This window comes from Gymnoscopelus microlampas, assembly GCF_963454915.1.
Source record: "Gymnoscopelus microlampas genome assembly, chromosome: 18".
Classification (NCBI taxonomy): domain Eukaryota; kingdom Metazoa; phylum Chordata; class Actinopteri; order Myctophiformes; family Myctophidae; genus Gymnoscopelus; species Gymnoscopelus microlampas.
Window position 1 is genome coordinate 28,202,097 of NC_139955.1, and position 15,000 is coordinate 28,217,096.

At 43.9% G+C, this 15,000-nt stretch overlaps 1 protein-coding gene across 1 annotated transcript in view; it reads right to left on the reverse strand.

Annotated features, from left to right (window-relative positions):
• The window catches only part of slit3 (slit homolog 3), a 280,042-nt gene that overhangs the window by 112,652 nt on the left and 152,390 nt on the right, over nucleotides 1-15,000 (reverse strand). The window contains exon 5 of the mRNA XM_084041902.1: nucleotides 11,994-12,065. Within this exon, the coding sequence (XP_083898028.1) occupies nucleotides 11,994-12,065 (72 nt within the window). The remainder of the gene's footprint in view (nucleotides 1-11,993; nucleotides 12,066-15,000) is intronic.

Genomic DNA, 15,000 nt, shown 5'->3' on the forward strand with positions numbered 1-15,000 from the left:
CTCTTTTGGGGTAGTTGTTGCTATGTACAGTACAGTATATAGCAACATATATTTTTTTTTATACAAATTTGAAACTTAGGTCAGGATTTAGAAGGCGTTTTTAGAATCGGCCTCAGGTCTAAATGGGTTCATTCATTTAGTTTTGGACCACATACACAGGGGTGCACATAACTTTTTAGGTCTGGTACGCAGAAGAGCACCTGGACATGTGACTTGGTGCGCATGGCGCCCGTCCCGTTTTGTCAACGGGGGGGGGGTCAGCCCGGACAGTTTTGTCAACGGGGAGGGGGGGGGGGGGAGGTTCAGCACGGTGCCCACCGGACAGTTTTGTCAACGAGGGGGGGGGGGGGCGAGAAAAAAAGGACGCTCTGCTTCTAAATTCCGCCGATTTTCGCCGTTTTTTTTTCTCACGCTGTTAGATAAAGCCCCCAAGGTTGGTGCCCTGTGCTGCTGCGCTGATTTTATCCGCCAGATTGGGACGTTCACGGCATATTTTGCACCATTACGGTGCGTTCATCATCGGTGACGAGTGCCTCTAACAACCGCTGCTGGCTGCGTGCACGCAGCGAGCCAATGCGAGGCGATGCGAGGCGACGCGAGTCATATCTCTACCCCTGTGCCTAATGGCTGTACATGGGGCCGACGGGTGCTTTAGAGTGATTGTGTGAGTGTGGCTTCAGGAAGTAAATTCCTAGCCTCGATCTCCAGGCTTTTATTTTTTAGTTTTGCTAAAAAATAAAAGCTTGGAAATTCCTGTCCCAGCTGTTGGTGCGCAAAAGCGCCTCGCGTTGCCTGATGTGGTGCGCATTTTTTATTTTGGGTGCGCATGCGCACCTGCGCACCAGTTATGTGCACCCCTGCACATACACACACACACACACACGCTACACGTCAATTTGTTAAAGATATTCCCATAATAATGAAACTACACGCAACATGTTGTAAGAGTATTATTAATGTTCCTGGTTGTCAGGGGTCGGAACACGCATGCAGCTTGTTCCTATAACGTTACAGTAACACAACGCTTATTGGCTCGAAATGATCAAATAATCTGGAGAGAGATAAGACTGATTAATCGTTGTGAAAATAATCATTAGCTGCAGCCCCACGGTGTTTGGAAACGGGGGGCTATCTATATTAGGCCTGATCCAGGGTCAGATCTGTGCCAGAGCTTCCTCCTCTGAGAATCCTTATCTTCTCAATCTCTCTCTCTCTCTCTCTCTCTCTCTCTCTTTACTGGCTGTCCCTGTTCTATGTCTCAATGACAGAATAAAGCACTTGGTCCTATACGACGGTGCCGTGCACTGAAAATACCCGGGTGCCACATGTCGTGAACTTAAATCTGTTTATTTTAGGGGCGCGAGTGACACTGCCGTATGAAGGAGCATATAACGTTGCTGTCGGGCAGAAACCTCTTATCTCCATATTTTTTTTTGGTAAACCAACCGGCCTACTTGATCGAGCTTGTCGATCTGCTATTTTTTGCTTTTTTTTTATTTGAATACTGAAAAGTAACACGTTTTGGACATATGAGGTTTCCATATGAGGGGTGGGGAGGTGGAGTGTCCCCTTTGCGGGGTATTGACTCGTGTGTGGGTTTCAACGTGTCTAAAAAACCTGGAATTCAACACTTTGACCCCCGGGTGTCAACCAATAGGAAAGAAGCGCCGCGGTCGTCCCCACTTATTGGGAGGCATTTGGCTTGTGGTTTTCGTTCAGTGACACAGCATGGGATACAGCATGGGAAATAATGGGTGCGTTCGGATATATAGCACTGAGCGCACTGGCCTATACAAACTAATACGTGAGTGTGCTCACGGTGCGCATTTCCGAACGCACCCTAATTGGTGCGTCCGACGCCTCGGCACGTGTTGCCGTGTGAACGTACACCCTGAATTAAGCAGTTCTAGACAAAGTAATTCCCAACAGGGAACACCCCTCCTCTATTAACCCAGTGAGACCGGGAAAGCATCTGTCGTTTTAGAGTTTATAGCGCGGCACCGAGTGCCGCGCTATGAGCTTGTAGATCTGCTATTTATTTTGTATCATGATAATGTGTGCAAATCTTGCAAATATATATATATATATATTTTTTTTAAAGGGAACATTTGTAACTCAAATCTTTGCTTTTGGGGGTCCCTGGAACTAAATATTTTTAGATGGGGGTCCGCGGCCAAATACATTTAATTTTGGGGGCCCTTGACATGAAAAGGTTTGCGAATCACTCATATTATAGCAACATAAGTGTTTCAGAAAATACTCATGTGTTCACTGACACATGAGTGACCATTTCATCCGCAGACACACAGATTCAGGAGATCACGTGATCCCAATATTTCCTCCTCTATTCACTTCCTTGTTAATCGATTTAGAAAAAAAGCCTGTATCTCGCCACCCTGGTTTTACTCTGCATTTTTTGACGAGACATGCTATATTAAATTTTTTTGCCGAAGCACGGTGAAACCCTCCTTGTTTAGCTACGATCGGGGGATCGATCATAATGGAGATAAATATTCTGTGACTAGTTGAAAAGGTAAGAAAATCGAAAAATCGCTGGTTGTGGCTTAGCAAACGTTTTATTTCTGGCAGTCAAAGAGTTAAAAGGAGTGTCATTAGTTTGAGACTGTGGAGCCTACTTGTTGGAAGGAGTTGTGTTGTGGATGTGAACATCTGCTGAATGAGTGGACTGCAGAGGAGACCCAGAGAACGGGGATCAAGGCAACATATGGACCGGGCCATGTTTGTGTATTATGTAAATTAAAAGTTGTGTTTTTTTATTTTTAATAAGCTGACAACCTGAAACAGAGCCTGCTATAGCCATATGGGGAGGCACGGCATTGGCCAACGTTTGATATATTTATTAAAGCCTGTCTCCTTTTTTCCCCACAATGTAGTTTTTCACCGTTTCTTTTATCTGTCTTTCTTTGCTCAGTACTGTACATGTTCCTTCGTCCGTCTCTGTCTCTCTCTCTGTCTCTCTCAATTTTCTTCACTTTCTTCGGTTTCATTCATATCATACTCTAGATGAAATGGGTTTGGCTTTGATCGTTGAAGCAGTATTGTTTTGCCAAACAATATCACACAAGTGGTTTTCAAAGTGGACATTTGGAAAACCGACAAACAACAATTTGACCCAAACTGATTTATTTTGTGAGGTAATTCAATAGCCATGCATTCACAACAGTAGAGAGTCGTCAATAATAATATAACAGTTCCAGAATATGTAGTTAAAAGAGCAGTTCAAATGCCAGTGAAGACCATTTTGTATTGTGTTCCTTCCTCTGTCCACCTGTTTTAACTCAGAGGAGGAAGCGGAGGAGTTTTATCTATGTTGCACAATCAAAAGTTCTCATACAGAATGCCTGCATCGTGTGTGTGTGTGTGTGTGTGTGTGTGTGTGTGTGTGTGTGTGTGTGTGTGTGTGTGTGTGTGTGTGTGTGTGTGTGTGTGTGTGTGTGTGTGTGTGTGTGTGTGTGTGTGTGTGTGTGTGTGTGGGGGCGTGTGGGTGGGTGTGTCTGCAACTGGTCAGTCCAGACCGCTGCAATGTCTTGCAACTGGTTGCAAATAGTTGCATTGGTGTGGACTGGGCTTTGTAGACTTTTTTTTAATGGCATTTATTCAGAAAAGGGATCTATGATATCAAATCAAAGAAAAAGGTCCCGCACACTGTCTGGAACTTGCAAAAAGGATAATCTCTATTCATTCGACGATTCGGTCGTTAGACCTTCATCGGGACAAACATTCCATTTATAAAATTGCCATCTGAAAATGTCCTCACAACTATGGTAATATAAACGTGTGTGTGTGCGTGCGTGTGTGTGTGTGTGTGTGTGTGTGTGCGTGGCGCGTGCTTGCGTGCATGTGTGTGTGTGGGCTGTTTAGTACCGGGGGATATAGATTGAGGCTCCCCAATTTAATTTCCTTCCTTGTAATGAGTTAGTGTGTTTAATCAGGCCCATCATAAGACCTACTGGCAGATCCATTCAAAGCTTCTCTCTTCTCCCATCTGGTGCAATGGGAACACACGCACGCACACACGCACCACACACACGCATGCATGCATGCACGCACGCGCACACACACATGCATGCACGTACGTGCATGCACACACGTGCATACACATGCACATGTAGTAGAGCAGCCAGTGGCTCCATGAATCCATCAGAGTGAGTGAGTAATTAAGCATCACCGGCACACAGGGGAGGAGAGGAGAAGAGGAGAGGAGAGGAGAGGAGGGAACAGACCAAGATAGGAGAAGAGATGGAAAGAGGGGAGAAGTGTGACGATAATGAAAAGGTACATGGGAGATCTGAGGTGTGGGAGCTGATAACACAATCTACACAAGACTCATATTTGCATTTTTTTTCTGTGAATAATAGAATAAGTAAATAGTAGTCTCCTTGTGCACAGTGGATTTTTTGACGCATACTAATGTATGTTAGTCAAAAGCCAGGGAGATACTCTACTCTACCTTTACAATAATGCTTATAACAATAATTTAATAGTGCAGAAGGTCCTTAACTAGGATATGAGGTAGCTACAGTAGCATGTATCTAAAACAACATGCTATCTAAATAACATTATGCACATTGACACTATAAGATGCCAGGTAAACAACAAACCTAGCATCTGTCTAAATCAGGGGTCTTCAACGTTTTCAGGCCAAGGACCCCCTAGCTGAGAGAGAGATGAAGCAGGGACCCCCTCTATATTGTATAAAATTGTGTTTCAGATTTAACTTTTTTTGTTTACTTGGTCTGCTCTTTTTTCCTCTACACCAAACACCTCTTTGCCAAAAAATAGCCGATCTGCTATTTTTGGCTAAAGTTCTCATCAGAAAAGGGATGCTAGGGTTCAAGTGGTTAATGTAAAAAAAAATCATATCACACAAAGATTTGGCGGACCCCCTGTAGTAACTCTGAGGACCCCCTAGGGGTCCCGGACCCCCTGTTGAAGACCCCTGGTCTAAATAACATTCTAACATTTTGTGGTCCAGAACTGGGTTGTTGCACACAAATTAAATCTAAGAAAAAAAAGAAAAAAAACATGAGAGCGAGTGACCAAGATATCTATAGAATAGTAGCCATGTAGTTGAATGGTCTACATGTTAACCCATTCAATCTGGGAACGCATCTGTGTCATTTTAGATTTTTAGCTATAACCAGCTAAAAATGGGGGGGGGGGGGGGGGGGTTCCTGGAACAACATATTTTGATGGGGATCGGCGGCCAAAAACATATAATTTTGACAAGAAAAAGTTTGAGCACCACTGATATAGCAACAATAATTTTTTGAGACATTTGACAGTTACAAATGTTCACGATTTTTCTAAGATAGAAGATATACAAGCTCATACTGTAGCTATGAGCTTGTAGATCTGCTATTTTTGATTATAGCCAAAGAAATCTTAAAATGACACCGATGCGTTCCCCGGATTGAACGGGTTATGTACTAGGTCATGATGTGTGGGTGTGTATACGTTTGGACGAGTGTGACACACACCTACGCGTGTCTGTGTATATATTTTTGTTCTCGTGTGTGTGTGTGTGTGTGTGTGCGTGCGTGTGTGTGTCTTGTACTCTTGCGTCACAGCAGTGTTCTCACCCCCTCGCCGCGGCACCGTGGCCATAACTCAAACAAACGGCCGACCTGCACTGCATTGTGGGTAGAGAAGCGTGAAGTGCGGAGGCGTTTTATGAGGGAGGAGAGAAAGGAGAGAGGATGATGGGAAAAGAGAGAGGATATAGGGGGAGAAATGAAGAAAGGGTTAGATATTTAGCCTGGGGAAGGAGAAGAGAGGGGTGGTTGGGGTGTGTGTGTGTGTGTGTGTGTGTGTGTGTGTGTGTGTGTGTGTGTGTGTGTGTGTGTGTGTGTGTGTGTGTGTGTGTGTGTGTGTGTGTGTGTGTGTGTGTGTGTGTGTGTGTGTGTGTGTGTGTGTGTGTGTGTGTGTGTGTGTGAACTTATATGAGGACACTGCAATGTGTGTGTCTGTATGTACAGACACACACACTGTACTACAGTATGTTTACATGATGTGTGCAGGTGTGTGTGTGTGTGTGCGTGTGTAGATGTTAAGGTGTAATTTGACAAGATCATTTGTTGCTGCAGAAACTTTGTATCTTTGCATATTTTTTTCCACGTAAATGAATGCCCTACTTGATCGAACAAGAGTGTCACACACAAAAGTAGTGAAAATAGCAGATCTACAAGCTTACAAGATCTGTGAGCTTGTAGACCGGCTATATTTCACTATTTTAAAATGCTTTTAAAATAATAACAAAAAAATGAATGGTTTTGGACATACAAATAACCATTATAACCATTCTTTTTATACTTTGGCTATTTTTGAACAATCTATTTTCACTATTTTAAAATGTTTTTAAAATAATAACAAAAAAAGGAATGGCTTTTGACATAAAGGTTTCCACGCAACAGCAACGATACGAAACAGGTCTCTCTTATGGCTGTGTGTAATCCACCTGCAGTAACATGCAGCTTTCAATCCAAGCAGCACTGTGCAACTGTCACTTTAACTCATTGAACCATTCCAAAATGGCTGATCTACAAGCTCAAAACTCATCGAGGTGCAACACGTTAATGATCCACAAACTAAATCCTCCTCCAACCCAAAAGTTTTGAGGGGGAAAAAAGTGCTCTGGGTTCCGTCTGTAATTCCACCTCCTCACAGCCCTTGTGTGCATGTAGGACCCCCATACACACACTCACACACACACACACACACACACACACACACACACACACACACACACACACACACGTATGTATGGCATGTACCTGTCCGTCCAGATTAACCGTAGAATGTCGTAACAGTGTTTGCTAGATTCTTGGCACTTCAAGCACATGATCAGAAACATGCACACACACTGTGTGTGTGTGTGTGTGTGTGTGTGTGTGTGTGTGTGTGTGTGTGTGTGTGTGTGTGTGTGTGTGTGTGTGTGTGTGTGTGTGTGTGTGCGTGTGCGTGTGTGTGTGTGCATGGGTGCACCCCTGTGTAAAAGTGCTGAATGTCTCAACAGTAGACATTAGCCAGTATGAAAGAGACCGAGGTAGAGAGAGATACAATTAGAAAGAGAGGGAGAGATGGAGGGATAGGGAACAGGATGAAGAGAGGGAGGGAGAGAGAGAGAGAGAGAAAGAGCGAACATATGAGAAAATCAATTGTGTCCACCATTGGGGGACAAAATGTCATGGAGTTTTTATTTATGTTTTTATTCTGTGGTGTAATGGAGGACTGGAGCCACTTTACTGCAAGAGTCACCTTGTCTGATGGAGGGAAGCAGAGAGAGGGAGGGAAAGAGGGATGAAGGAGATAGAGAAAGAGAGGGAGGGAGCGATAGAGGACAGAAGGTAGAGAGAGGTATGAGGGAGAGAGGAAAGAAAGGAAGGATCCAGGGAGGAGAGAGAGGATTAGGGGAGAGGAGGAAGTGTCGAAGCATAGAGAGAGAGAGAGGGAGATACAAGAGAGGGGAGGCAAAGCAAAACTGGGAGAGAGGGATTGAGGGAGGAGGAAAGAAAGCAGGACCAGAGGAAAAGAACGAGGGGAAGACGGAAAGCTGAGAAAGATGGAAGGCTGGATTGGCAGGCAGTGAGTGAGGCAGGCAAGAGGGAAGGTGAAGAGAAGACAAGTTGGGAAGGACGGGAGGGGGAGGGTTAAGGTAAGATGGAGTGGTACAAAATAATACTGGAGCGCTGTCTTAATTGATCCATTAAGACCGGGAACACATCTGTGTCCTTTTAGATTTCTTTGGGCTATTCAAAAAATAGCAGATATGCTGCTATTTTTGAACATTTCAGAAAATCGTGAAAATGTGTGCAAATCCTTGAATACATACTGTATTTTTTTTTAAAGCAAACTCAAATCTTTGCTTCTGGGGGGTCCCTGGAACACAATCTCTTGGACCCCAAGCATTCCTATTCTGGGGGCGTGTCATACACACAGTAGGCAAACATTCACCCAAAATAGCCGATACAAACTCACAACGTGTCTCGATGCGACATGCAGTGATTTTATATAGATCGGCTATTTCCGTTGAAGAGATTCGGTTTAGAGCAGGGATTTTCAACTGGGGGTCCGGGACCCCTAGGGGGTCCTCAGAGTTACTACAGGGGGGCCGCCAAATATTTGTGTGATATGATTATTTTTTTTACATTAACCACTTGAACCCTAGCATCCCTTTTCTGAGGAGAACTTTAGCCAAACATATATAATAATATATAATATAATATTTTTGGCAAAGAGGTATAGGTGTAGAGGGAAAAAAAGAGCAGACCATGTCAAAAAAATAGAAGTTCAATCTGAAACACAATTTTATACAATATAGAGGGGGTCCCTGCTTCATCTCACTCTCAGCTAGGGGGTCCATGGCCTGAAAAACGTTGAAGACCCCTGGTTTAGAGGGATAAAGGGCCGATCCCTGGGTTCAAGTGGTTAATATGCTCTGCGCTCGGTTTCCATTTCTATGACTCTAGCGATGTGTTTTAATGAGGGACGAGAGAAATCCTCACTCAACACCTCCGGCCTCCACCGGGAAAAGAGACAAGTGATTCACTTGACTTTGCAGCTTGTAATGATGACCCTTAGACTGAGGAGGAGAGAGAGTTGGAGTGTCACAGATGTGTCGTGTGTTTGGATTGTGTTCCGACGTGAACGGGGAGGCACGGGACACAAAGAACACACTGCATACTAAATATCACGCAGTATGAAACAAAGCACAAACCAAGGGGCGGCAGAAGCCTTGTGAATGCGAACTTGTGAAAGGACTTTTGGGGGAAAGTCTTGAAACAGAAGGTGGCGTCGTTCCCAACCGGCATCGTTCCCAATAGTAGTGATAAATCAGAAGTAATTTCATTTGGCCCTTCCTCCTCTTCATCACAAGTCAAACAGAACTTAGGGTGTTTTAGCTTCAAATGTCCACAGCCGGACATTTAAAGTGTTTCTGGACAGTGATATCAGTTTTATTATACAGCTTAATAAGGTCATTTTAACAATTTTCATCACATTTTATTGCTTGTTTCATTCTGCTGTTCTACAGGCATGGCGGTGTGGAGCATTTAGTTTGGAATGTGGCCGGCGGGAGCAGGTGAAGTGGATCAGATCGTCAGATAGGAGAAGGCAATGACCCGAACCGCAAAGCTTTGGAACTAAGCCATGGGTACTGACACACACACACGCACACACACACGCACGCACGCACGCACCCGCACACAAGATCCTTGATAACCAGCCAGTCCTTTGGTCTTTGGTCCATTAACCTAAACTGTAACCAGCCTTTATTTTCCTGTCAAAGTGACTTGATGATAAGGAGCTCATTTCCATTGACTGAAACAGTGTTGGTGAGATTCTACAGTGGTCGGCTATTTGGTAGATTCACTATTTTTGGCGAAGATATTTAGTGTGGAGGGGAAAAGGATGGGGCCTATTAGTAAAGATCCTTTGGGAACTGCGGTCAACAAAGTATATATCGTAGCGTCTGAGTGATTAATGGACTCTTAGGGGCTGCATTTGAGAAAATGTAGCTTGTACTGTATGTCTGCTTCAGTTACATTAACATCTCCAGTACTTGGAAAATGTGCACTGGTTTGTACTATATATATATATATATATATATATATATATATATATATATATATATATATATATATATATATATATATCGGCTGTGGACATTTGAAGCTAAAATACCTAAAAACCTCATTAAGCTGTATAATAAAACTGATATTACTGTCCAGAAACACTTTAAATGTCTGGCTGTGGACATTTGAAACTCTGTTTGACTTGTGATGAAGAGGAGGAAGGTCCAAAAGAAATTACAGACTTTCCCCCAAAAGGTCCTGCAGATTCAAACCGGCAACTTTCACAAGCTTGCATTCACGAGGCTTCTGCCGGCCCTTGACTTGTGCTTTGTTTCACACTGCGTGGCATGTAGTATGCAGTGTGCTCTCTCTTCCTGCGATGTGTCCTGTGCCTTCCCGTTCACGTCGGAACACGATCCAAACACACGACACATCTGTGACACTGCTGCAAAGTCAAGTGAATCACTTGTCTCTCTTCCCAGTGGAGGCCGGAGGTGTTGAGTGAGGATTTCTCCGTCCCTCATTAACCCATTCAATCCGGGAACGCATCTACAAATGTCTTCTAAACAGGTTTCTGAAAAAAACGTATGTTTCTATTATGAGTGGTGCTCAAACCTTTTCATGACAAAATTATATGTATTTGGCCGCCGACCCCCCATCTGAAAATATACATATACATATATCTATATCTATATCTATATCTCTCTCTCTCTATATATATATATATATATAATCAGCCACAACACAGATGATGTGGCATTATTATTATCAATATCGTTATCGTTATTACCTGTCTCTGACATTAACCTATTCAATCCGGGAACGCATCTCATTTTAGATGTCTTTGGCTATAGCAGATCTACAAGCTCATAGTGCGGCACAGAGTGTTTCAAAATAATATAATGTAGTCAAAGATTTGCACAAATGTTCAAATTTTGCACACGTTTTCACGATTTTTCAAGAATAGCACATCTACAAGTTCATAGCGAGGCACTCGGTGCTTGTATACAGTACATGCTATTTTTGAATAGCTCAAAGTATAAAATAATGGCTGTAGCTAAAAACTAAAATGACACAGAAGCGTTCCCGGATTGAGTGGGTTAAAGACATACATAGGGCGTGGACTTCCCGCTCTCCTCGCATTTAAAAAAAGGAAGAAAAAAAAAGGATCTGCCCAGCATTCCCGTAAGCCCCCCTGAACATTATCGACGATAATTATAGATTAGGCAGTGTATTGACTGGTGTATTGGTGATTAGAACATCCTGAATAATTGACAGGGGGATATTGAGTTCTTGATACCGTGGTGACATCTCACTGGACAGGGCAGGAGGAGGAGAGACACGTAGGAGGAGAAAGTAGGAGGAGAGGAGGAGGTGAAAGACGAGGGTGGGGTTGTTCAGGACCAAGTGAGAGATTGCTGGAGAAGATGGAGTGGAGGACGGAGCGACGAGAAAGACAAAGAGGCAGAGAATATGCAGGGGAGGTGGAGAATGGAGAGAAGGAGACGAAAGGACAACATAATAGGGAAAGAAATTCGGGCTCTTCCTTCACAGGTCTTACCAATTGCCGTGTACTAATTAGGAGATATACAAGCTCATAGCGTGGCATAGAGTGCCGCGCTATGAGCTTGTACTGTATATCTGCTGTTGTTTTTAGAAAAATCGTGAAAATGTGTGCAAATGTTTGAAAATATGTTTTTTAAAGCGAACATTTTTAACTCAAATCTTTGCTTTTGGGGATTCTACAAATGTATTCTAAATCCTAACAGTTTTTTTTTTAAACGTATGTTTCTATAGTATCAGTGGTTCTCAAACTTTTTTCATGTCAAGGACCACCCAATATGATATGTATTTGTCCGCGGACCACCCCCATCTCAAAATATTTTGTTCCAGGGACCCCCAGAAGCAAAGATTTGAGTCAAAAATGCATATATATATTCAGAGATTTGAACACATTTTCACATTTTTTTCCCCAGAAAAATAGTCAAAGAAATCTTAAAATGACACAGATGCGTTCCCGGTCTTAATGGATTAAGGCTCTGTTCCATTCTGGTCCAACAGAGTCATGGTGCTGATATTGTGCACGTTGGCACTCTGCTGCACCAGTGGGTCTCAAAGTGTGGTCCTAGGATCCTCATATTTTCTTGAGGGTTCCAAATGGCTCCTTAGGGGTGTGTAACTCTGAGAGTGTACAAAGAGAACCACTGTGCTACACCGAATTGAACAGAGTCCTTAATCAGTATAATTGGCAAGAACTGTGAAGGAAGTAAGGAAGAGGCCCAATTTCTTTTCCAACAAGGCACGGCTGCTGTGCATAGAGCCTATTGTAGACCGAAGAATGGAGAGGAGAGGAGAGGAGAGGAGAGGAGAGGAGGAGGTGATTGTACAGTGAGTTCTTACAGGTTCTTGACATTGGTGACGCCTCTGAAAGCCTTCCTGGGAATGGCTTGAATCTGGTTCTCACTCAGATCCCTAGAGAGAGAGAGAGAGAGAGAGAGAGAGAGAGAGAGAGAGAGAGACATTAAGGGAATTGTTTTTTTGATCTCAGTTGTCTTCTCACACACATTACCTGCAGACTACAGATGCTGACTCTGTGGTGTCTATTTGAACTGAATATTTACAGTACATGTCACATCCTACTGTACGCACGCACGCACGCACGCAAACGCACACAAACGCACACTGACAGACATGGTGATCTAATGTACAGATGTTGATATGCCAACACGATGCTTGGATCCCAGTTATTTATTCTCATAGTTTTATCACGGTTCCCCTCGCAATCTCCCTTTTGTACACTTTATTCATCGTTCATCTCAGCGTTTGTATCAATGGAGCGAGAGAGACGGACAGACAGACAGACAGACAGAGAGGATATGCGAGTTGAACCATTTAACAAATATGGTGTCAAATAACACCAAGACCCATGTAGTTAATCTTTCTCCATCTCGTCTCTTTCCCCCATGCTCTCACACACACACACACACACACACACACACACACACACACACACACACACACACACACACACACACACACACACACACACACACACACACACACACACACACACACTTACTGTACTACACACTTAATCAATTCCTAGGACAAAGGCACACAGAGAGAGAGAGAGAGGCAGAGGAAGAGAGAGGAATGATGATATGACATTTATGATCAGTAGAACAATTTGGTCCAAGAAACTTCAAAGACACAGAGAGGCTATCGCAATGATTACTGGCCTGGCTCCACACACATATGGCCTCTACCGTGTGTGTGTGTGTGTGTGTGTGTGTGTGTGTGTGTGTGTGTGTGTGTGTGTGTGTGTGTGTGTGTGTGTGTGTGTGTGTGTGTGTGTGTGTGTGCTCCTAATGCAAAACATTGCTAAAACATTTTTCTTTTCCTTTTTACTTGAGTGCTCCAACAGCGGTATAGGACTGTGGTGGAAAAATGAAGCAATCAACGTGTGTGTGTGTGTGTGTGTGTGTGTGTGTGTGTGTGTGTGTGTGTGTGTGTGTGTGTGTGTGTGTGTGTGTGTGTGTGTGTGTGTGTGTGTGTGTGTGTGTGTGTGTCTGTGTGTGTGTGCACGTACACGTACACGCACACGCAATACAAATGTGGCAGCACAAAAAAGGACCATGCCATTACTATTCTGTTTTCCATAGCACATACCGATATAAGCCAAATGATTTTTGACATGTTACAATAGCTTGGTCTTAACTCTATTAGTGATGTTTGTTTGGGAGAGGGCCTGGCAAGCAAACAGGATTTGGAAAGTACAATGCAATTAGATAGAAAGAGATTGGGAGGGAGGGGGGGGGGGGGGGGTTGAGAGAGAGAGGTAAAGAGAAAGGAGGGTGAGGGAGAGAGGTATAAAATCATATCAGACAAGTTAATCACCTTGCCTGCCTGCCAGTCATTGCAACACACACACACACACACACACACACACACACACACACACACACACACACACACACACACACACACACACACACACACACACACACACACACACACACACATATAAAGAGAGAAAAACCCACTTGGACATTCACAACCACACACATACGGTAAGAGGCGATTATGAAACAAGCATAGACCACCACTTGGGTTGACCTGTTTGACCTTGTTACAACGACACACACGCACACGCGCACACGCACACGCACACACACACACACACACACACACACACACACACACACACACACACACACACAGAATGGAGGTGTGCCAAGCTCTCTGTGTTGCCAGCTATTTTTTATTCCAACCATATTCATAACACTTTCCTCTCATGCAGTAAAACACATTTATTGTTTTGTTTTTTATGTTACACAGACAGTCACCCTCACACCCACCCACCCACACACACACACACACACACACACACACACACACACACACACACACACACACACACACACACACACACACACACACACACACACACACACATAATGAAACTATGCTGTGATTACCTATTACACAATTAAGGAATATGGTGTCAAAACACAACACACCCATACATAATCACACACACGCACGCACGCACGCACGCACGCACGCACGCGGCGCACGCACACGCACACGCACACGCACACACACACACACACACACACACACACACACACACACACACACACACACACACACACGCAAATATGAAGAGCCACCCACTGTCCATGCACACACACACACACACACACACACACACACACACACACACACACACACACACACACACACACACACACACACACACACACACACACACCCATGCACTAATAGAAATTCAGTTGCCAACATTATTCAAGAGCCTGTGGTGTTTAATTAGCGCTGTGAGCGTTAATTGGCGGGCTCTGCACTGGAAACAAATTAATTTCCCCCAACAAGCGACGTTTTACGGTTTTCAACGTCCCTTGACACCCTTCTGTCTGACACTTACATACCTGGCGAAAGAGATGAGCACCCATGACCCCCCCCACCACCCCGGCACTTGATAGAAGCTTGCGTGTGAGACTTGTGTTGTTGATTTGAAGAAAAAACTAAATGCCTGGTTTGTCAGTGCAGTTTGGACTCACCACGCAGTAACATGCTTTTTTGTGTTGTTTACGACATTGGTTCTCAAAGTGGGGTCCGGGGACCCCCAGGGGTCCTTGAGGGGGTTCCAGGGGGTCCCCAGCTAAATGATGGATAGTAACCAAATGGACCCTTATGGGTCTGTAACTCTGAGAGTGTACAAATGGAACCAAATGGACCCTAACGGGTCCATTTGGTTCCATTTGTACACTCTCAGAGTTAAGATAACATTGATTTTACAACATGAATTGGGGTCCCAGAGATAGAAATGCCATTAAATGGGGGTCCGTAGCCTAATGCATGTCAAACTGGGGGTCCTTGACATTAA